At 43.0% G+C, this 22,950-nt stretch overlaps 1 protein-coding gene across 1 annotated transcript; it reads right to left on the bottom strand.

The window, feature by feature from the left end:
• Positions 1 to 5,477: 5,477 nt before the first annotated feature.
• Positions 5,478 to 6,722, bottom strand: LOC310932583 (uncharacterized protein F54H12.2-like; the record flags this gene model as incomplete). Its single annotated transcript, XM_083895909.1, has 1 exon — positions 5,478 to 6,722. The coding sequence occupies one exon, from the start codon at positions 6,720 to 6,722 to the stop codon at positions 5,478 to 5,480; it is 1,245 nt and encodes a 414-aa protein (XP_083752035.1).
• Between the last annotated feature and the right edge of the window lie 16,228 nt (positions 6,723 to 22,950).

Consider the following 22,950-nt stretch of genomic DNA (forward strand, 5'->3'; position numbering starts at 1 on the left):
CAGGGTGGCGGAAGACAAAGCGCTCTCTCATTTTGAAACAAACTATCCAAAACCGTCTGAAACCCTTTTCCTCTTTCTATTGAATGAGCATTATTATGGCGTAAAAAACACCAAGGGCTTTATAGGAAGCAGTTACTTTTGTGACTTTTGTTTCAAAGGGTACAATTCCCCCAACAAACATTACTGTCAGGGTTTCTGCCCCATCTGTCAAAATGCGGCCTGTCCCCTTAAAAAGTTTCAACCAACAATGTGCAGCGATTGTCACAGGATCTGTCGCTCTCCTCTCTGCCTGACGTGGCACAAACAACCTCAATTCAGGCCCGTGGCTAAGGAGTATGCTAGTAACTGCGACTTGGTTAAAAATTGTCTAAAATGCAAAAACACATACTATGTTGCCATAAAGGGAGAAGGCAAAGCTCACCAGTGTCTAAAACCAAAATGTAGGATATGCGGGGAAAACACTGACAATCTGACAAACAGTCATCTCTGCTATATGCAACCTCGCATGGCAACTGAGGAGTACAACGACAAAATTATTTTCTATGATTTTGAAACGTTTGTGAATCGCGCTGGAGTGCACATTGCCTTCCTGGTCTGCACTAAAACTTTGCAAGGTTTAGAGTGGGCATCTTTTGGCCAGAAATGCGTCAAAGATTTTCTTTTAAAGTACAGGAGACCTCGGTACAGAGGCACCGTGTTCATAGCTCACAATTCAAAAGGTTTTGATGCCTACATTGTTCTCAACAGCATGCTTGAGTTGGGTTTAAAACCCTCCATTCTCATGCAAGGCAGTAAACTCCTCTGTTTAGAAGAACACGATTATAGTCTAAAATTCATAGACTCGCTGTCTTTTCTCCCTATGCGTCTGAGTGCCATGCCTGTGGCCTTAGGTTTCTCTGAACAAAGCAAGGGCTATTTCCCTCATCTCTTTAGCTCTGACCAGCACCTCCAATACGAGGGGTCATTCCCCTCGGCTCATTATTACGGCGTAGAGCGGATGTCACAGAAAGAACAGGAGCGGTTCTATGTCTGGTACCAAAAAGCGGCCTTGGGTCGTTTTAACTTTGAAACAGAAGCTAGACGTTATTGTAAAAATGACGTTGATATTCTGCTTCAGGGCTGTGTTACGTTCAGAAAACAATTTCTCAGTGATACTAAAGTAGACCCCTTTAGCTGCATCACCATAGCCTCAGCCTGCACAAAAGTGTTTGTCACAAATTTTCTGCCTGCCAACTCTCTGGCCATTCCTTCGCCAGACGATTACAGACGACAATTTAAACGCTACTCCAATGCATCTATCCAGTGGTTAGAATGGGAGGCGCGCGACAAAAACATCTTTATCCAACATGCCTTAAACAGGGGAGAGAAACAAATTGGCCAATACTTTGTAGATGGTTATGCTGAGACAGAGGATGGCAAGTGTGTGTGGGAATTTCACGGGTGTTTCTATCACGGGTGTCCCACATGTTTCCAGCCCCATGAAACTAATCCATTAACCGGTGGAAGTTTTGGTGAGCTGCATGCTGCGAGCGAGGAAAGAATAAGGACGTTAAAGTCTGTTTACGGTCTCAACGTCCTCGTCATGACAGAACACGATTGGTGTGAAATGACTAAATCTCATCCAGGGGTGATAGAGTTTCTGAAGGAATTTCAGGCACCCACCCCACTTAGCCCGCGTCAGGCGCTTTTCGGCGGAAGGACAAATGCGTTTAGACTGAGATACACAGCTGCTCCAAACGAAAAGGTGCATTATGTCGATGTCACGTCGCTCTATCCTTATGTCAATTGCAGCTTTCCCTACCCACTGGGGCATCCTACCATCATCTACAGAGATTTTGACCATCCACAAAACTACTTTGGCCTCGTCAGCTGCGTAGTCTATCCTCCTCGAGGCCTCTATTTCCCTGTTTTACCTCATAAAACCTCACGCGGTAAACTAGTGTTTGCGCTCTGCCGCACATGTGCCGAAATCAATCATCAGAGCTCTCCATGCCACCACGATGATGAGGCCAGAGCCTTGACGGGGGTCTGGGTGAGTGTTGAACTGCAAAAGGCCCTCAAACTTGGCTACAGATTGGGTAAAATCACAGAGGTCTGGCACTTTGATAAGCAAAGCGATGCGATATTCGTAGACTATATACACACATTTCTGAAAGGTAAGCAGGAAGCCTCAGGTTACCCGCCTGAAGCGAGGGATCAAGAGAGCAGAGATAGGTACATCAGGGACTATCAGACTCATCAAGGCATTCTGCTGGATGCTGATAAAATTGAAAGCAACCCGGCCAAGAGACAAGTGGCTAAACTATGTCTCAACAGCTTCTGGGGAAAATTTGCACAGAGAAGCAACCTCACACAGACCACACTCATGAATGACCCACAAAAATTTCTCCACATGATGTTTTCAGGACTGTATGACATCAAGTATTTCCACTTTATCAATGACCACACGGCGATGGTGCAGTGGAATCATCACAAACGATGCGTTGTGCCCCCGGGTAAAACCAACAACGTGTTTATAGCCGCATTTACCACCGCCTACGCACGTCTGACCATGTACAGTTATCTAGAACGTTTACAGGAAAAGGTCCTTTACACCGACACAGACAGCCTCGTTTATGTCGTGAAAGAAGGGGAGACGCCTTTAGAACTCGGTGACTACTTGGGTCAGCTTACAGACGAGCTGGGAGGCGACAGCATTCAAGACTTTGTTGCGGCGGGGCCAAAGAGTTATGCGTATCAGACCAGAGATAAAAAAAAAGACGGTGCTCCGCGCTAAAGGCATCACGCAAACGAGTGAAACCAGTCAAAGGGTCAACTTTGACAGTGTGAAAGAGCTGGTGGAAGGTTACATCAACAACAACGTGCAGGATGTAATAGAAATACCCCAACAACAGATTGTGAGGGATAAAAAGAGCATTGAACTAAAAAATGTATCATTTCAGAAAAAGTTTAGAGTGGTGTATGACAAAAGACGTCTCTTAAAAGAGGGAAAAAGTTTGCCTTTTGGTTTTTAGAATGGAGGAGGTTGATTTTGACCCCAGATTAAAAATGCCTTTTTCCTGTTTGATTGTGGGGCCGAGTGGGTGTGGGAAATCCTACTTTGTAAAAAGTGTATTAGAAAACTGTGAACATGTCATGAATGGTTTACCTGAAAATATTGTATGGATTTATACTTCTTTTCAACCCATGTACAAAGAAATGCAAAAGATGAATAAAATCAAGTTTGTCAAAGGATTGCCTGATTCTTTTGAAGATGAAGACCTGTTTCCTCCTGATCAACGTCATTTGATTATACTCGACGACGTCATTTTCCAGGCCTCTGACCATCCAGAAGTGGCTAAAATATTCACCCAGTACAGACATCATAGAAACATGAGCGTCATGATGTTGACGCAGAATGTGTTTCACAGGGGTAAATACAGTCGTACCATTAGTCTAAACAGCAACTATATGGTGTTGTTTAATAACCCCCGTGACAAATTACAAATCAAGATTCTGGCTCATCAAATCTTTCCCACGCAAAAGAGTTTTTTCATGCAGAGTTATGAAGACGCAGTCAAAGATTCTCACGGATATTTAATCGTCGACCTCACGCCTTCCTGCCCAGATCGTTACAGATTGAGGACGGGTCTGCTTCCTCAACAGTGGCCAGCCGTGTACGTACCTAAAACCAAATAATATGTCTGCAAGATTAAAAAGAAACGGCCCCTTACTGACGGCTTTGTATCACGCCACACCCCGGAAACGTAAGGCGATTCTCTCCCACTGCTCATCAGACTTTCTCCAAGCACTGAGTGAGGTGGCGTTAAACCTCTTGAAGGGGAACATCCCACTCTCCCCTTGTCAGTTCAAAAAACTAAAAAGCCGAAAAAAATTGATCAGACAACTGGCTGATAAAAAAACCAGTCTGAAACACAAACGCCAGACTCTGCTCAAGCAGTCGGGTGGGTTTATTCTTCCATTGCTGTCTGCAGCCGTCCCACTCCTGGGTCAGCTTTTTGGAGGGATTTTCAACCGCAAGTCCTAAGTTGTTGTGTTTTTTTTTTTTTTTTTTTTACGTTGTTGAATCAACCATGTCGAAAATGTTTCTTGTTTCACCTCATCAGTTGAACCGACTGACACGACAACAACCGTCAGACATGAGACAAACGGTTGAAAATGATCTGGATGCAAAAATGAGAGCCGTTTTAAATGAACCAGGGTTGAATCAGTATGAAAAAATGAAAAAATATGATGCCTTACTGCAGCGTTATCTCACACTCATGAAGCAGGGTCAGCAGGAAGAGCAACGAGTGTCTTTGACGCTGCATTCCCCCACCGAGAAGCCACCGGACGATAATGAACCCATAGCCGACAATGTCATGGATGATGTGTTAAAAAATATGCCCCCACGTGATCGCAAAAACACTAAATACATCATCGGGAAATTATCCCAGAGCGATGCGGGGTGGAATTCTAAAGGGGAATTTGTTTATAAGGGGATCGCTGTGAAAGGTTCTCATATGATTGATTTATTTAAAAACCTCTCACTCTCTTATAAAAAAAAAGCACAATCTGCACCCCGTGGCTGGATGAATTTTTTGGACACACTGGCAGGGCTGAACATTCCTCTCACTTCCATCCAAAACCCCAAGGCTAGAGGTCAATATGAACGTCTCAAATTTCACGGGCTGCAGCGAGATGAGGAAGAAGAAGAAGAAGAAGAGGAGGAGGAGGGGGAGTTTTTGCTGGGCCCCGGGGGCGCAAAAGCAAATCCCAAGAGGAGAAAAACCCCTCACTCTTCACACTGGATCAACTATTAATTGTTATTTTTCACTCAATAAAATGTATATCATTTAAAAAAAAACAGAGTCAAGCTGATTTTTTTTTTTAAACTTTTATTCATCTTTTACAAACGGTAACATTCTCTAAACATTTGTAAAGCACACGGTACTTGTTGCATGAATGAGCTCTGACATTCTGATGCTTTGATGCATTTACGATATTTATTCACAAAGTTGGAAACTTTACGGTCATTTTCTATGGCATCCTCCTGGTACAAAGACAGCGTTTGTTTAAAAGATAACCCGCAGGCCCTCTGGCAGAGATAATAAACGCAATGCTGACCGCAGACTAGAGAAAAAAGGTGTTGAAGTTGATGGGTGTGATAAAAAATTTCTTTCACTCCTCGCTGATTTTCCAAAAACTGTAAAATGCTTGAGGGGTAATGACTAAAGTCTGGTGGAAATCCAAAAGAATCAAAAAAGGTGGCTTTACCCCCCGCTTCCAACGTTAAAGCTATCCAGTGTTCTCCGGGTCTATGGCTTTCATGCGTGTTGACAATAAAATAGGCAGGGAGTCTGAAACTAGACTTTAAAAGAGGTAACTGATCGCAGGGCCACACTCCACAAAAAATATCTCCCAACAAAGGGCTCAAAAGATTCTCTAGCTCATGATTGTTCATGACGATTGTTTCAATAAAAAAAAAAAAAAAAAAATCAGTAATAGTCTACCAGCACCTGTCTTTTAGAATTGATCTCTAAAACAGAATCATAACAGGCATAAACCACCAGAGTCGTGGTCTGAGGCAGGGGGACCCTAAATCTCATCTCCAGCCTTAAACTCCCGCTGGAAACTGGAGACAAGGCCTCGGTGTCCTCTCCAGGATTAAGGTTAAACACAAACAGGGTGTATCCGTTTCCAAACTCTTGACGGTCGATGCTCAGAGGTAAATCTTTGAGATGTCTACCCGTGGCTGTAAACAGGTTGTAAAACTCTCTGACTGAAATCCCCTGGTTAAATTGTGGCTGAAAAGCTTTAGATGGGACCTGTCGACCATCTTGACAGAGGGCAACGTATTCCACATCATTGTGGACAAAATTAAAGGGTGATAAGTCTGGTTTCCCTGTAAAGGCCTCATGATTTACCATTCCCAAAACAATATATTTTGGCATGACCCCGAGAAACAGGTTCTCTTGGCTGCATATTCTGGAATTTTGAGGGATGGAGAATGTTTTCACGTTAACGCGTGACAGAGGGTAAAGGGCGTTCCCTCTCTGCAGGGCAGCTGTGTGACCCAAACGGACGGCTGGGGAGACGGTGACTTTTTTGACAAACAGAGATGCTCCCAAAATTCTGAGTCTGAAATCAGAGACTGCGTTTCCCATGAGGCAAAAGGCGTTGTTGGCCCTAGTGAGTTTAATTCTGGCATCCACAGAATTCAAAAGAAGTCTTTCGCAAAAAAATATGTCCCCGTGAAGAGGACCCAACAGATGTACTTCTGCAGAGCGCGCGGTGAAGGCCGCTCTCTGTACTAGCCCTTTATTGGGGCCGTTGGGAGCTACGTCGATAGAATCCATAGCCCCCGCCGTGTCTTTGTAAAAAAGCCCCGCGCTGAATTGACTCTTTAGCGTATGTTCAGAAAAGTTGAGCAGGGTTTCAATGATGGCTCTGTAGGGGTGTGTGGCGCTAGACTGGGAAATTAATCTATCCCCCAGAATAACGTCGCATTGGCTGAAGAGGGTATTGAGAGGATAATTGATGAAACCCACAGCGGCGTCGTTGGCCAGGTTAGAACCATCGGGATTGGTAATTTTCACACGCAGGTGTAGCAAGGTGTCGTTAAGATCCAGGTATTTTTCACCATCTCCGGGGATAAAAAACTCGATGGGACCCCCGTCAGTCATAGCGGACAGAGGAGAAATTTCCGTGTAAATTTTATCGTCGATAGACAGCTGAGTCATGGGTGCTGAAAATAAATCCAGCTCTGCCAGAGTGCATTCGGATGATTTCTGATGTAAAAGAGCCATTCTTTTTTTTTTTTTTCTCTATTAAAATATGTCGATGCGTTGGAGAGACTTGTTTCCCTTTGACTTGCTTTTACCAACTGGTTTCTTCTTTTTCCGCTCTCTGTCTTTTGTGGAAAGACGCTGCCCTGGTGGGCGCTTTCTCATCCTGCGTGATAAAATCATGAGGCCCCCACTTCCTTCTTGCTGCTGCTGCTGCTTATTGTTAAATTTAGCCACAGTGTGATTGATCACGTCCGAGGCAATGTTGGAAGCGGCATTTTTGAGATGAGGTTTAGCGATGGCAAAACCTCTTTTCAACATGGGAGACACAAAACGAAACAGTCTGGAGAATATAGAACCTATACCTCGACCATACATCACTGGCGATCCATAAAAACCGGGTAAAGACCCTCCCACCTGACTTTCATAGTAATTTACAAAACGGTGAGGATCCGTGTGAATCATTTTGTTTTTCTAGGAGAAGGAGGAGGCGGGCTTAAAGTGAAGCTTCACAATGCTTTTTCCAAAGATAAAGTCGGCGCACCTGTTTCGATCAGTTTTGATCTCAATGCGAATACTTTTGATGTAATTTTTGGACAAGGGGAGGTAATGTATCCTTTGGTATCTAATGTTTATCATATCACCAAAAGTCCCGGCTACTTTGACTGTACCCAGCAGCGGTGAATAGCTATCACCGACCGATTGATACTGAATGATGTCTGTGTAGACATACAGATTATAAATCCCCCTTCTGAGGTCACAGGGGTAGATGGTTCGTCGTTTGGAGAGAGGAAACCATTCGTTAGGCCTCAGACCTAACATGTAGGCCAGAGGTGAAAAGGCCCGCATTTTAAACTGACCGATGCCTTCGAAATCGATGCATTTACTGATATTATTGTATGTGGCACCGAAGCTGGGGTCATACTTTCTAATCTGCGGAATCATCTGATCCAATAGTTCTTTTGGACGTTCATAATACCCCCCTGTTTTAGCAAATTTTACAATAATCAAGGGTTGTGGCTCGTCTGTATTTTTGTTAAGTTCCACATAAGACTGATGCTGAGGTAAATTATACCATGTATGTGGGTAAACAATTTCACACATCCCTACCATCCATTTTCCATGCAGCTCTATGGGTGTGGCCAGATCCACAGTGTAACACGAAGGCGTATTATCACTAAACAACTCTTTACTAGAGTTGGAGGGTAGAGTGACATAAAACCCCTCAGTCAGTGCCTCCATGTCTCTACTTTTTTTTTTTTTTCGATTATGTCTCAGCAAGGCCTCGACGTTTGTCTTTTATACATTTTTCAAATCACTGGCTTTAACCCAGCTAATGAATTTTTCAGGCCAGTTTTTCCAGCGTACCAACACCTCTTTCTGACCACGGACGACGCGTCTTTTTAAAATTGTTTCCACTTGAAAAGTGTGATCTCTGGTCATTTTCACTTTTTGCAGCTCTGGTTCATAAAATGATCCCTCAATAGATTCTCCGTCGTAATCTATCAGTTTGTATACGGGAGGAAAACGAGGGATGCACTCTGATACAGTAAAGGTCTCGTCCGTAAAGCTCTGTTCATATTTTTTGTCAAACACTCCTCTCAACTTGGATATTCGGACAACGTCATCCTTTTTGAAATTCATCTTTAATGCACCCTTTGGTCTGATGGGGAATGTACCATACAGATTTTGAAAAACTTGAAAGGTGTTTTCAAAAGTCACCTGCATAGGCGTCATTTTAATACTTGTGTGATAGCTGTGATTATAACTTTTCACCAAATCAGGTAGGACCTCCAGGTACCGCCTAGTGTTTTTAGCCGTAAAGTATCGCCACATTCTAGTTTTTAAAGTGCGATTAAATCTCTCCACTACAGAGGCCTTGAGATCGCTGGCTGTAGCAAAATGGATAATTTTGTGTTTCTTCATCAATGTCTTAAAAAGTTGATTAAAAAATTCTTTACCAGCATCCGTTTGAATCTTTTCTGGCGTCCCACTCTCTTTGAGGACAGATTCAAACGCCCTCACTACTTTGACGCCCGTCTTATTTTTCAAAACACGGACAAAAGCCCTTTTAGAAAATATGTCAATAACCGTGAGTAAATACTTGAAGCCATCATTGTGTTCTGCTAAGGCTTGCATGTCGCAGAGATCGGCTTGAAATTGGTTCAGAGGCCTAGGTGCAAAAACTCTGTTGCGAGGAAAATGTATTTGAGCGGGTTTATGCAATGTATATGCATCCTGTCCTGCTAAAAAATCTTTGACTTTGTCCAACTCTACTCTTTTACCCGTCTCATCTTGCAAAGCCCGACGCAGTCTTTCTACTCCCCCCAGGCTACCAGGGTGAGATGGGTCATAATAAGCTCTTTTCATTCGACCTTTTTCAGACATCTTATCGGGTCTGACAGACACGTTGAAATAAAAAGAAGTGACAAAATGTTTTGTTTATGTCAAGTTTATTCTCTCAAAAAAAACCAATCATTTACCAAAAGGACAATCACACACAATCTGACCATCATCATCATCTCTGCCCTCCTCCCAAAACTTTGTCAGCGCATGTAGTTGAGACATTTCACTTTCAGCTTCATACATATCATCTATCGCGTAATCAACGCGATCGACTGATTTCAGCTGGTGCAGCATCGTCTCTGCTGTGATTCTGACCTTGAGGTTGCTCGCTCTGATGTTGCGCAGATTCAGTAAATGTTGAATGGCGGGAACGAAACGAGGGCCGTACAGTCTCTTTGTCAAAGGATAAAAACGAGTCTTGTAAAACCCATCTTGAAGGATATCCAGGCATTGGTGTTGTCTCTGGCTGGGATGGTCAATCAGGCATCCGTGGCAGCAATCCTTCCTGTCTTCCTTGATAGCCAACGCTAGCAGATGTAGCACAGCCGATTTTACACAGTCAATAAAAAGTGAAGACAAAAAACCATCCGTTTCGTCCACCGTCTGTAATTCAATCAGAGGTGGTGTCACAGGAGAGGCTGGTGGTGTCACAGGAGAGGCTGGTGGTGGAGTTGACCCGTTCCAAGGTCCATTGATGGATAGATCTAGCGGTTTTTGTTGAGTTAAATCATTGAGCGTACTCAGAAAAGTGGTCTCGAGGCGTCTTGGTGCGAGGGGTCGCTTGGTAGTCTGCATGATGATGCTTGACTCGAATGGGTCTGAGAGTCGTTGGTGATTGGTCTTTTTATACGTTGAGAGAGAGAAAAGGGGAGGTTCTAAAAGGAAATATTTTTTTTCACCAATAGCAGGTCGAACCAATTGCGACAGTGGCGAAAGAGATGGCTGAATTTTTCATCCATTTCTCCCAACTTCTCCACCCAAGCAGCCAACGGTATGGATAATATAGTATGAAATACGCCACAATCTGAATTGAAACACTCCAGCACCAGATCATCACCTTCTTCTTTTTCCTTTTGACAAGTCAGGACTCTGACACGGAGAAACCATCGACTCGTGTGAGAGGCTTTCGATTCCCAAACAGCACTGAATCGCTCTTTTCCGGGAGAATCTGAAAATTTTCCTCGCTTAGCTTGTGGAGAAGCGACGTCCTCAGATTCCTTCTTCTTCTCATCCACATTCCAGTCACCACCGTTGATAAAGTGGGTTATCGTATGTTTCAAAACTCCCCAGTCATTGGAAGTCATCAACAATATGTTGCTGGCAGGGGTCCATTCTTGATTCTTTTCTCTCTGATACAGACAGAGTTCCCCCGTTCCATACTTGAAGTCATAGCCCCAGACGCCAGGTTGTCCGTAGGCCTCCAGCGACCATTCCTGACGCTGCAATGTAGCCGACGGGAACTGGATGCGTCGCAGGAATGCAATATGCTTCTTTGGGGCCCTTGTGATACCGGACGCATGGCTAATGCTAATCGGTGTCTCGCTGATGCGGGCTGGAGTATGCAAAACATTTTGACCCATTTTTTCTGATTGTCTCTTCACTTCACAAACTCCAAAATGCAGCCCTATTTAAGCATCAAAAACGACTTGTTCTAACATGTGGAAGAGCATGTGATTGTTAGGGCGGGGCATGGTTAGTGGATAAGGACGGGGGGTGAAGGGGGGCGGGGGCACGTGGTGACGTGGTGACGTCACAGTTGCTTAGGGGAGGGAGGGGTGATGGGCTAACAGGGAGGGGAGGGGTGAAGGGGGGCGGGGGCACGTGGTGACGTGGTGACGTCACAGTTGCTTAGGGGAGGGAGGGGTGATGGGCTAACAGGGAGGGGAGGGGTGAGGGGGGGGGGGGGGGGCCTGAGGGAGGGGAGGGGTGATGGGCTAACAGGGAGGGGAGGGGTGAGGGAGGGGGGACTGGGGCCTGAGGGGGGTCATCGGGGTCATCCATCAAAATTTTGACAGAAGGTATATTCCCTATTCTTCTCACTTAGAATGAGCACAGACTTTGCATGAGCCGCACTTTCTCTACCCCGTCCTCGATTTCTCAACCCTCACCACTTACTCGATGTCCCCCCATGAGATGTAGCACTTAAATCCACATGTAGCACATATCTAACTGATTTTTAATCTCTTACAGTTCTGCTGACACCAGTGAACGACACGAGGTCAGGACAGGAAAGAGGACTCTGTTATCCCCAAGTCTCTGACCACAACAGCCTTCACACATATATGTGCAACAGGACCACGCTATGTGAGCTTTAATAATAAATTATTATGCCAATATTGTACCATTGCGTTTTTTAAACTAATTTCGTTGTTATGGCTGGTACTGTGTGTACTTACCTCCTTAAAGTCAAGGCATTGCAATTATAGTATATTATATTATAGTGTGGCCCTCATCTGGTGCACACAGACGGGCCTTTTTTTCTGCGCACCGCCCCCTGCGCTGTTCATCGGTCCTGCACGGTGCGCTCCTCCCTCTCCAAGCAGGCTCTCCATATCCAACGCAGTCTGGATCATTTCTCTTCGCAGTTTTATCCCCACCTTTATGACGAGGCTCGAGTTTAGTCTCGATGAAGTGCAGGGGATCTGAGTAGATTTTGCTATAACATGGTGACAGACTCTCAAGAGCAGAGTGCACATTTCGTGTTTCATGTTTTCACTCTGTGGTCTCAACCTCTGTGTATAAAATGATTTAGTGCCAGCAATTAAGGGAATAACAGGGTCAATATCACCATAAGGTGCCTTTGAGACTTTCCCATTTCCCCCCAAAAAAGCTGAGATTTTCCATTGAAATTCATATTCATTGCATTACGTATATGTTATGCTGTTAGAAATGCATATTGGTCAAGCTCCCACACTTTTTATAAATTAACTGCAAGAAGGCAATTTACATGCAAACAGCAAAATATGTCCACCCTGTCATGGACAATTTCAAAGCAGAGTAAATACATTGTAATTACATAGTGATTATAAAATGTACATTTTCAGAATGGTATTTAGTCACTCTCTGAACAATATATCTTATTTAACGGGAAAAGTATTTGGTTAATAATGAAATTATGGCTAACTGTTTGTTTCTCTATAAAATCTGTGAGACTTGCACTTTCTTTTCTAAATAAAATCTAACAACAAAGATATCTGGTCAAACTTTCAAACAATACAATTTGGCCCTCATTTGTTTATAAAGAAATCACACAAAGATGTTGCTAACGTGAAAATAATTTGTTTATTTTCATAGAACATGAAAATAACAGGGTGGACAGTGACATGACAGGGTGGACCCTGGGCATGACAGGGTTGACACGTTGTGAAATGTCATTGAATAGCCTCATAAATGTGAGGAACAATGCAAGAACATTATATAAAAAAATGCCTTTTCCCATGTAGGGGAAATTATCAGTTGAACAGACTGGTTTTGATCCACTCAACCTGCATGCAGCCACTAATTACTGATGATCAAAATGAGATAATGTGGCCTTCTAGCATTAAACTCTGCACATCATTCTGCACAGTGAAAGTCAAACATTCAACTTTAGAACAAGAAGAAACATTTGGAGTGGAGAACAGTTGATTTGAAAAAACGGAATATTACAGAATCACTTGGACACATCTCCAAACAGTCTCTCGCTTTCTGCAGAGACATGGCTCAGTTCTGCAGTTGCTGTTCCACATACCTCCATGCAGACGCTTCAATCTGTACAGAGCGCTTGTTCACAGCCTGTGGTTCTGGTATTAGGCAAAGTACCTGCCAGTCATGGTACCAACAGATGTCGTCCCGAAGACTTGGCCAACGAAATTTGTTTATGCCATTGCGTTGCATACACTTGACTTTCACACTGTTCCCTTCTGCATCCATGATGACACCTGTGTATGGTTCATTGTCATAATTAATGACACACCACTCTCCAATGTGCTTTACCTCAATAATTTCTGGTCTTCTAGGATTATCTGGTGTCTTTCCACATGCTTGGGACTTGTCAGATGAAACAGGAACATTAGCTAGAGTGACCTCTTGAAGGTTAAAGCAGGGGCAGTCCAAAACACCTTCCTCTCTTTTACACAGACATGAAATGTCTCTGTATTTCATTTGGCCGGGTGTCAGACTGATAGCTTGGTGGATTCTCATCGTGCCTTTTATGGCAGCTACTGCAGGTACCTCAGGCTTTGATTCAATATCCTTCTCTGGGATGAAGAACAGCTCGACAGATGTGTCCAGGCTTTTCAGCTTGTTATACAAGCTCTGGGCATCAGGAATGTCTCCTCCATGGGCTACAATCCGGTCTGCTGACCTCTTGAGGGCCCCACCCACACCGTCTGGTGCCCCCTTCCCATGATTAGCCTCAAAGAAATTCCACGTTATTTCTTTGAAGCCATACTTGTAGGGTTCCGTTGAGAGGCAGAAGAAATTTCCCTTTTGTCGATACTGCGTTGCAGGCCCATCGCTGAAAAAATTAAGTGTGCTGACTTGAGGGTGTCGTTGTCTTACTACCTTCAGAACTGGATCAAGGTGGGCCCATATGGCTACAGGGTCATGTCTTCTGGAGGGTGATATGGAGCAGAAGGTGTGTGGCGCTTGTTCACCAGTGGTGTAGAGCACTCCAGTGTGCAGACTGGCCTGCTTGTGTGAACCTCCAAAATGCACAGATTGTATTTCTTTGCTGTACTTGCATGAGTAATTTTCACTAAAATCTATATGGATGAGGGATTCATTGTGAATCAGACTCCTCCTGAGCTCCCTGTAGGCATCAAACTGCCATTTAATGTTGAAGACATGGCTCCTAAAATGGAGAAGCCTCTCCTGGAAATCTGTGTTAAGGTCATGCTCTGTTGTTGTTATCTCCCTTTTCACTGTTATTGTTGACACCTTCTCATCCTTCTTGATCTTCTCTGTCATCCACTGAGATAAACAAATGTTCTCCTCCCCAGGGGTTTTCAGCATCGGGTGACAAGTTAGGAGGCATTTATTGCACTCACCATAAGCACAGACCTTGGCTTTCGGGTCACACATGGTTGCTTCAGACATTTCCTCCATGTTTCTTGAGGACAGTAACCCTTGGCTCTGCAAGGCGTTGGCAATGAACTGCAAGTTCTCATGTTTTTTGCAGAGACATGTGTCACGGTCAGAGGAAGAGGGGGTTACCACCCAAAAGGGTCTGAGACGGCAAAAGGAGGTGTATGACATGTGGCCAATGTGCTCAGAGAGAAACCTTCTATGCAAGTTCTTCATTGTATCAGTAAGCAACCTCTTTTGCATTTTTTTCTTCAGCCGTGTGACTGTTTGTTTGCGGCCAGTTGTCATGCGACTAACATCATCTCGAAGAAAAAATGATGTAACATTCTTCCTAATCTCATTTCGAAAGAAGCACCTCCTCCCACGGTAGGTCAGATCCACAGGATACATTGCTCTCTTCTTAGAGAAGCCAAAAGCAGCCAGGGCATGCTTTTGGAGCTTATACTTCTTCAGAATGTTTCCACTGACCACTTTTGCTATCAGCTGCTTCTCTCTGTTTGTTTTTGCATGTTCATATTTTCTTCTAATATCTTCAATCAGGGATGTATGGAAAAGAAGAGCTCTTTTGATTGGTGAATTCACTTTTTGACGTGCCAACAAAGCATTGACTTTTGTACGTGGTGATTTGGACATACTTTCTTTCTTGGCCCGATGGTACCTCTTCTTATATTTCTCAGTTTTACTTTTCTCCTTTGCAAGCTGTGTCTCTAATATTTCGATCTGTTTTTTCAGTTTTCTCTGCATCCTTCTTCGAATGCTTTCCCCTTGACGCCGTTGCCTGAAGATTTTAGGAAGTTAGTTATCAACAGGTCATTTTATGGGGACATAAACAGTTGATAATTGCCCTTCAAATACATCTAACATTTCTAACCTGGAGGACCCTGGCTCACGCTGATTTTCAGGAGTTTCAGCAGGAGAGTTGGGTGGTGTCTCTGACTGTAGCAAAGCACTGGCCCTGTTTCTGGCTCTGACTTGACTTTTTGCCTCTCTCCATTTTTTTCTTTTTGCCCTCTTTTCTCTCTCACTGAGATCATTGACATCCTTCTTCTTTCCAGTCTCTTTGTCTTTTTTCCATTTGTCCCTTTCTTTCTCAAGGTACTTTCTTCTTCTGTCTGGGTCAGCATCACGACGTTCCCGATATCTCCTTGCTATCTCAGCTCCGTTCGATACCATTCCTTCAAAAAGACGATTCAAACTTTAATTGGCAGTCCCTGTAAACTAGGCTTGCGGATACCGATATCGCCAAAAAAATGTCCATATTGTACATTCTTACTATGTATAGCATGTACTGCTATAAAATGTGTGTAACAGCTGTTGTAATATGTGTAACATTATCAGCATGTAGCCTAAATGATGTGCATGTCCTTCCTGTCATGAACCATGTCCACCCTGTCATGGAAGTCTTGCTGACAGGGTGGACATTTTTGGCTAATGTTAGCATTTAATGAGCACATGGTGGACCTTCACTTAGCAACATGCAACAGTTAGCTAGCTGACTGTGTACTGTTTTACAAATATATTTCAAAGTTCTGATAGATTTTTCAATTAATTAATATTTCACTATGACAGAGTGGATATGTTAAGCTTGACCGTCAATAATAATATAATTATATGATGAAAATTACGAAACATAAGTGTAAATACTTACTCTGCAACTAGCCACTGCTTCAGCCTCCATTGAAGAAAGACAAAATGCTCATAGTGATGTCAGTTAAAAAAACTATGTGTTTTTTAAAGGGGCAGTTACCCCATAATGACAGGGTGGACAGCAATTTCAGGGACACATGCAAAATGTTCAATATGATTATGAAAATAGAATATACATGATCAAAATTACTTGTTTTATCAAATTACTACTTTGGACAATAAAACCATGTAAAAAAAATTTGATTAAGTATCATTTAACCACTTATCACACACACTGTTGTTAGCAGAGCAGTGTGTGGAACATGCCAAAATCACATACATCCAATGAAAAAAAGATGTATAAAAAAAAGGTAACACATTTTATGAGACTTATCATTGTACTGATATGTGTGCAAAGGTTTGGCCACTTATAATAAGACCTCAGACTTTCATTATTCTGCTACATTTTCATGATGACTGAGTGAGTCTGATGAGGACACCAAAGGCACTTCTTAGTGATATTGACCCAACAGATGCATTGGATCAGCTGATCTCTTTTGTAGTTCATAACCTGGCCACAGTTTTTACATGCGTCATCGCAACATCGTTCCGGTGGTTTTGTTTCGGTGTGTTGTGATTCAACTTAGTAATTGGTGGGAAAATATTAATACAAATGATTAATTATTTTTAATAATTAAATTTGTTATTAATTTCATAAAAACGGGGCACCACTCCTCTTAGCATGAGGAGAATGACAGAGAAACTGTCACTTTACAACCTTCAAGTGTCTCTTGACTATCAGTTATAACTAATTAATAATAAGTATATTAATATTAATTAATAAATAACAAAGAAGGTGTGAGATCGTACACTGGCTTCTTTCAATTAACCTTTGTTACAAACAAGCAAGCACAAAAGACAGAAACGGTACTTTTAAAGTAAAGGTTCAACATTTATTAAAGCATTAAAATTAATCAATAACAGCAACAAACATCAATCCCTTAATCTAAAATAACTGCTGGTAAAAACGTTTCAATATAAAAGAAAGAAAGTAAAATAAAATAAAAAGGGGGTATGGATCTGAGTGCAGGAATGTGTGTGTGTGTGTGTGAAAAGGGGGGCGTGTCACTTTGGCAGCAGGTAACAGGAAGTGAACAAAACAAAGCCAAAGTAAAACAGGAAGCAACAAACAAAGCCAAAAGGTAAAGGAAGGAGGGGTCTCTGACGTGACAGTTGTCACGACGACGCGCCTCCCACTTCCGGGTTACCAAAAGTTACGTCACGTGAAAATGGCGTCACTCGCTGTTACCGTGAGGCGACGCGAGATGGCGCTCGTGCTCTGATTTCTTCGCTCCGCTCTTCCGTCTTTCACCAGCGGAAGCGCTGAGTAAAAGAGGAGAGTTGACGGAGGAAGTGAAGTCAGCAGTGACGTGGAAAATTTAAAGGTAATGGCGGCAAGAAGTGAAATAGACAAAGGAGCGAGTCTGATCAGAAACTTCTGTAATCACACAGTTTATTCGACTTGTCCGACTTAAACTGTGGTTCTTACAGATCACGGAAGTTTCCTCTCAATGAGTGATCGCGGGCTGTGTTGAGGACACAGCATCGCGATACACGGGGACAAATCACAGTACAAAAGGGGGAGACTCGTGAGGAGAAATAGAAACACAATTCGACCACACAGATTAGCGAGAGTTTATCTCGTGAGCCTGTCTTCTTGCCGGTCAAATTAAGCTTCTATTACGATCGCTGCTGACGCTGCGCGCAGAGCGAGAGGCATAAATAAATAAATAATACCAACGATCAGCTGGTCGGACGGCGCCGCGGTGGTTCCGCTAAACGGTCCGCTAGCTTAGCTCACAGGTATTATTCTACACAAGTTACAGCCGTGTGTGAGACACACACGGTGGCAATGAAAGAAAATAAAAAGTACATCAACAATAAGAACACAATGAAACTCCGGGGTGCACTCCCGTGTTTAAAATAAGCTCTGAATAGCTAATTTGCCCAGACACAATCGCTTACTATGAGTTGCCTTACAACGAGTAAGGAAGGGGTCCGTGGATCGCGTTGCGCGATTCTGGTCCGTGCGTCTGCCGGAATGGAAGAGATGAGAGGCGCCTCTAGAGCTGTGTTACGCGTGGTTAAATCCGTGGTTCGATCTGTTGATGATCTGGGGATGAGTGCATCACAGCTGGACGCCTTGGAGGAAAAGATTCCTTTCCTTTGTTCTTCCCATGTGGCTCCTGGGGTCTTTCAGACCGCCATTTTAGGTCCAGGCTGCGTTCAGGCTTTCCCAAAGAGGACAGTGAGGCCTCACAGTCATGCTGGGCCCAACAGGTGATAAAAGTCTTTCTGTCGCCAAATTTTCCGTGCATCCCTAAATATAACATCTTTATTGGCAAGAACAATATCACGGTAATAATGATGTATTTGAAATTGTGAATTGGATTTCAATCGCCGATAACATGCTGGTGCAGAGCCCTTGTTTCCCAGTTTAGAAAAATACCTACTACTAATTTTTATCATATCAAGCAAAGTTACTTGGGAAATCGGGGGAGGAAAATAGGGCTTCTTTAGGGCGTCCTGCCTAAAAGTAGGGTTTCTAATTTTTTATCAATTTCAGTACAGGGCGTCCCCAGGAAGAACCTGTTGAAACATTTAGTCAGTCAAAATTCTCTTTCATGCTGAGGTCGACCCGAGAGAATATTGATCCTCCCTCTGACAATTAATTATGTCCCCGGGACCATGGGACACTGTTAATTTTAATCCCTACTGACATGCTGGAGTTTACCACTGTGTTCAGTGTAGGGCTGCAACTAACGATTATTTTTGGTGTCAACTAATCTATCGATTATTTTTTTTTGGTGTCACCGGTGATCCCCGTGGTTGTAAAAGTATGTCAAAGCAGCTTCGCCTGTAATTCAACTCGATTAAATTAATTTAGCACTCGCTAAGCTAGCTTCTTCCATGATTTTCCAACTGACAGACGTACAACACAAACGTTTTATGTATTTACATCGTAGTCTGGTGGTTAATTAATTAATGAGAATGTGATATCTACGAGGTATCAACATTATTTGTGAACTCACTTCTCTGCGTGATGATACAGCGGCTCCGGGGTATCTGAGTTCAACGTGTTCGTGAATTGCCGTAGTGCTAGCATGGAACGAGCATTTAACTTGTTTCGCTGGTTTATTTTCAGTGAAATGTTCCCTAACTTTGGAAACTTTGGGTCGGAGTTTACGAGACTCTTTGTCTGTTTCCGCCATAATTTGTACGTTCTTCATCTCTGCTTCCTTGCGGGATGTAAACAGCGAGCAACACTACCCCCAGCACTTCCTGTAGCTAGTTCTGGATAGCTCGAGTGTGTGTTTGGTTGTGTTTGTTTACACTGCAGTTACAGCTGAGCTTGAATCGGCCAGTGTGTGATTTACAATAACAATAACATGACGCGTCAACGCTTACATTTTATCGTCGACATATTTTTGTAGTCGACCTAAATCAATTACTTTACAGTGTGGACTGTGGAGCTGTGACCGTGTGATGATGATGTCATCGTGACACTGATGACAGTGTGGACTGTGGAGCTGTGACCGTGTGTTGCTCTGAGACCTGCGGTCACTTCACCACTGATTCCCGGGGAGGCTGTTTGTCTTATCGTCACTATTGGTTCATAAAGTTACTGTTAAATGTGATGAACACGCGAATTAGAGTTGAATATAAACATGTTGAGTGAAAGAATCAAGAGTTATAAAACTACTTTTAACATGCTGTTATTGTTCGTAATAATTGTACAATTATATAAAGGAAACCAGGCAAAAACATGATTCCTGTAACAAGATTAGATTAAGATTAAGAACCCTTTAAGTCCCACAAGGGGAAATTCAATTCTGCAGTGAGTTGGTGAACACACACACAGCACACAGTGAGGTGGAGAACATGCTAACCCAGCGCAGTGAGCTGTTAAGTGCCTTGCTCAACAGCACTTCAGCTGCGGACTGGTCGGGGATTGAACCGGATACCTTCCGGTCTCGAGCTCGAAGCCCTAACCACTAGGCCACAGCGATCAATCTTTATTTGTATAGCCCACAGTTTACAAAACATAGTTTGTCTCACGGGACTTCACAGGGTTGTTAACATCCTCTGTCCTTAGACCTTCGACCAGGGTAAGGAAAAACTACCAGCGAAAAAACCCTTGTAACAGGGAAAAGAGTAGAAACCTTAGGGAGAACCACAGGTGAGGGATCCACTCCCTGCAGTAGATGTTATCCAAAACATATAATACATAATGACAAAGAATAAAAAGTGAAAAGTCTTTAAATGCCAGGATCCATGTGGATCACTGGGTTTGTCACAGCCTGTAGTGAAGGCTGTTGTGGTCAGAGACTTGGGGATAACAGAGTCCTCTTTCCTGTCCTGACCTCATGTCGTTCACTGGTGTCAGCAGAACTGTAAGAGATTAAAAATCAGTTAGATATGTGCTACATGTGGATTTAAGTGCTACATCTCATGGGGGGACATCGAGTAAGTGGTGAGGGTTGAGAAATCGAGGACGGGGTAGAGAAAGTGTGGCTCATGCAAAGTCTGTGCTCATTCTAAGTGCATGATGGCAAAATTCCCCCAGCCGTCTAAGCCTATGGCAGCATAAGATAGGCTACTCTATTCAGGACATACCTGATCTAGCTTCGACTATAGGCTATGTTAAAGAGGAAGGTTTTCAGTCTCACCTTAAAGGCGGAGACAGAATAACCAGTAGACCTGAGTTCAGGGAGTGCAGCGGTCTATTCGGTTGACATAAAGTGATTAAGTCACAAATGTAAGAAGGTGCCTGATTATTCAGGGCCTTGTATGTAAGTAGAAGTATTTTAAAATCGATTCTACTTTTCACTGGGAGCCAGTGAAGAGAAGCCAAGACAGGAGTTATATGATCACATCGTCTGGTTCCAGTCAGTATCCGTGCTGCTGCGTTCTGGACAAGTTGAAGGCTTCTCAGGGACTTACTAGGACATCCAGAGAGTAAGGAGTTACAGTAATCCAGCCTAGAGGTTATAAAGGCGTGGATTAGTTTCTCAGAGTCTTGTCGCGATATAATATTTCTAATTGTCTTAATGTTGCGAAGGTGGTAGAAGGCTGTTCTAAATATATGCTTAATGTGTTCATCCAGTGATAAATCCTGGTCAAACAGGACTCCTAGGTTCCTTACTGTAGTGCAAGGGACTGGAGTGTTACTGCCTAGGTTTAGAGCTCCACTTGAAAGTGCTGCTCTTATATCTTTTGGCCCGAGGACCATGACCTCAGTTTTTTCTGTGTTAAGCATCAGAAAGTTCCGAGTCATCCACGTCTGTATGTCTATGAGACAATCCTGGAGTTTAATAGATGGGTTTGGGTCGTCCGGTCGTACAGATACATATAGCTGGGTGTCGTCTGCATATCAATGAAAATCTATGTTGTGTTTCCTGATAATGTTGCCTAATGGCAGCATGTACAGGGTAAAAAGAATAGGTCCGAGCACGGAACCCTGAGGAACTCCGTAGTTAACCTTAGTGAATATGGAGGATTCCTCGTTTACACTAACGAACTGAAATCTGTCCAATAAATAGGACTTGAACCAGACAAGTGCCGATCCTTTAATCCCAACATCTTGTTCTAGTCTATGTAGCAGGATCTCATGGTCTATCAAAATGCTGCACAGCAGGACCAGTATAGATATATATGGATTTATATATATATATATATATATAAATCCAGCAGGACCAGTATAGAAGCCAGTCCTTTTTCAGAGGCCATAAGAATATCATCTTTTACTCTAAGTAGTGCAGTCTCTGTGCTATGGTGGGTTCTAAACCCAGACTGGAACTTTTCAAATACATTATTGCTACACAGGTGATTGCACAACTGGGTGGCTACAGCTTTTTCTAAAATCTTTGAAATAAAAGGGAGGTTTGAGATCGGTCTATAGTCACTCAGAATGCTAGTGTCGAGAGAAGGCTTTTTAAGTAATGGCTTAATTACTGCCATCTTAAAGGCCTTTGGGACGCAGACGTTTTATTGAAACTTTATTTATACACACGTATCTCATAGACACTCATTGACCAGTGTTGTTTTTGACAACCATCTTAGATTTAGTCTTAGTCATAGTCTTTTGGACGAAAATGCCTATTAGTTTTAGTCTAGTTTTAGTCGACGAAAACTCAAAAGGGGTTTAGTCTAGTTTTAGTCGACGAAAACTCAAAAGAGTTTTTAGTCTAGTTTTAGTCGAAAAAATAAGTTTAGCCTTTATTACAAATTTATTTAGGTCAATAAGCATTGGTCTGGGATTGTTGTTGGGCACATTGTGTCACACATAAGTTGTGAAAATAGCAGCAGATCTATAAGTTCAACCCACTGCAACACACTGTGAGCTTGCAGATTGGCTATTATTACACACAAAGAGATGACCACACCATCACTGAATGTAAACATGGCTAAACATGCTGCTAAAGAAATAATAATCCATCTGTTTGTTGTTTGCCAACACGTTAGCATAAAGATCGCTAGCTTAAAATGCTAACGAGTCCACTTACATAAGTGTCGGGTTAGAAGAAGTACAGCCCCAGTTCAGTCCCTCTGTGGGATTCCTTATCCATCGTCATTCAACGGTGAACACACACGCACACACACACACACTGCAGAAGCAGTAGCGGGGTACGTGCATATTAAGTAGCCATGTGCTTTCTCCGTGACCGTCAGGTGATTGGCCGAAAAAACGAAATGTCATGCGTTTCAAACGCATGACATTTCACTAACATTTTCGTCCATTCTCGTCTCATCAACGAAAACTCACACAAGTCTCGTCATGTTTTCGTCATCAAAGAGTCATATTTATCTCGTGACCGTCTTGTTATTGTCATGAAAAAAAGTGGCGTCAACGAAAAGATTTCGTCATCGTCATCGTTGACGAAGACAACACTGTCATTGACAAGAGACTTTTACCCCAGTGTGCGACAGTAATAGAGAAGGATATAGTGGGTTTTCATGGCACGTCATCACCGCGTCATCAAACCGGAATTTGCCATATTGGAGGTACTCTGTTGGTAAACAAAGCGTACGCACTCAATCAGATCCCAAACGTCGAACGAAAGGAAGTGGTGAATTATTGCCG

This window comes from Microchirus variegatus (genome assembly GCF_963457635.1).
Source record: "Microchirus variegatus genome assembly, chromosome: 10".
Lineage (NCBI taxonomy): Eukaryota > Metazoa > Chordata > Actinopteri > Pleuronectiformes > Soleidae > Microchirus > Microchirus variegatus.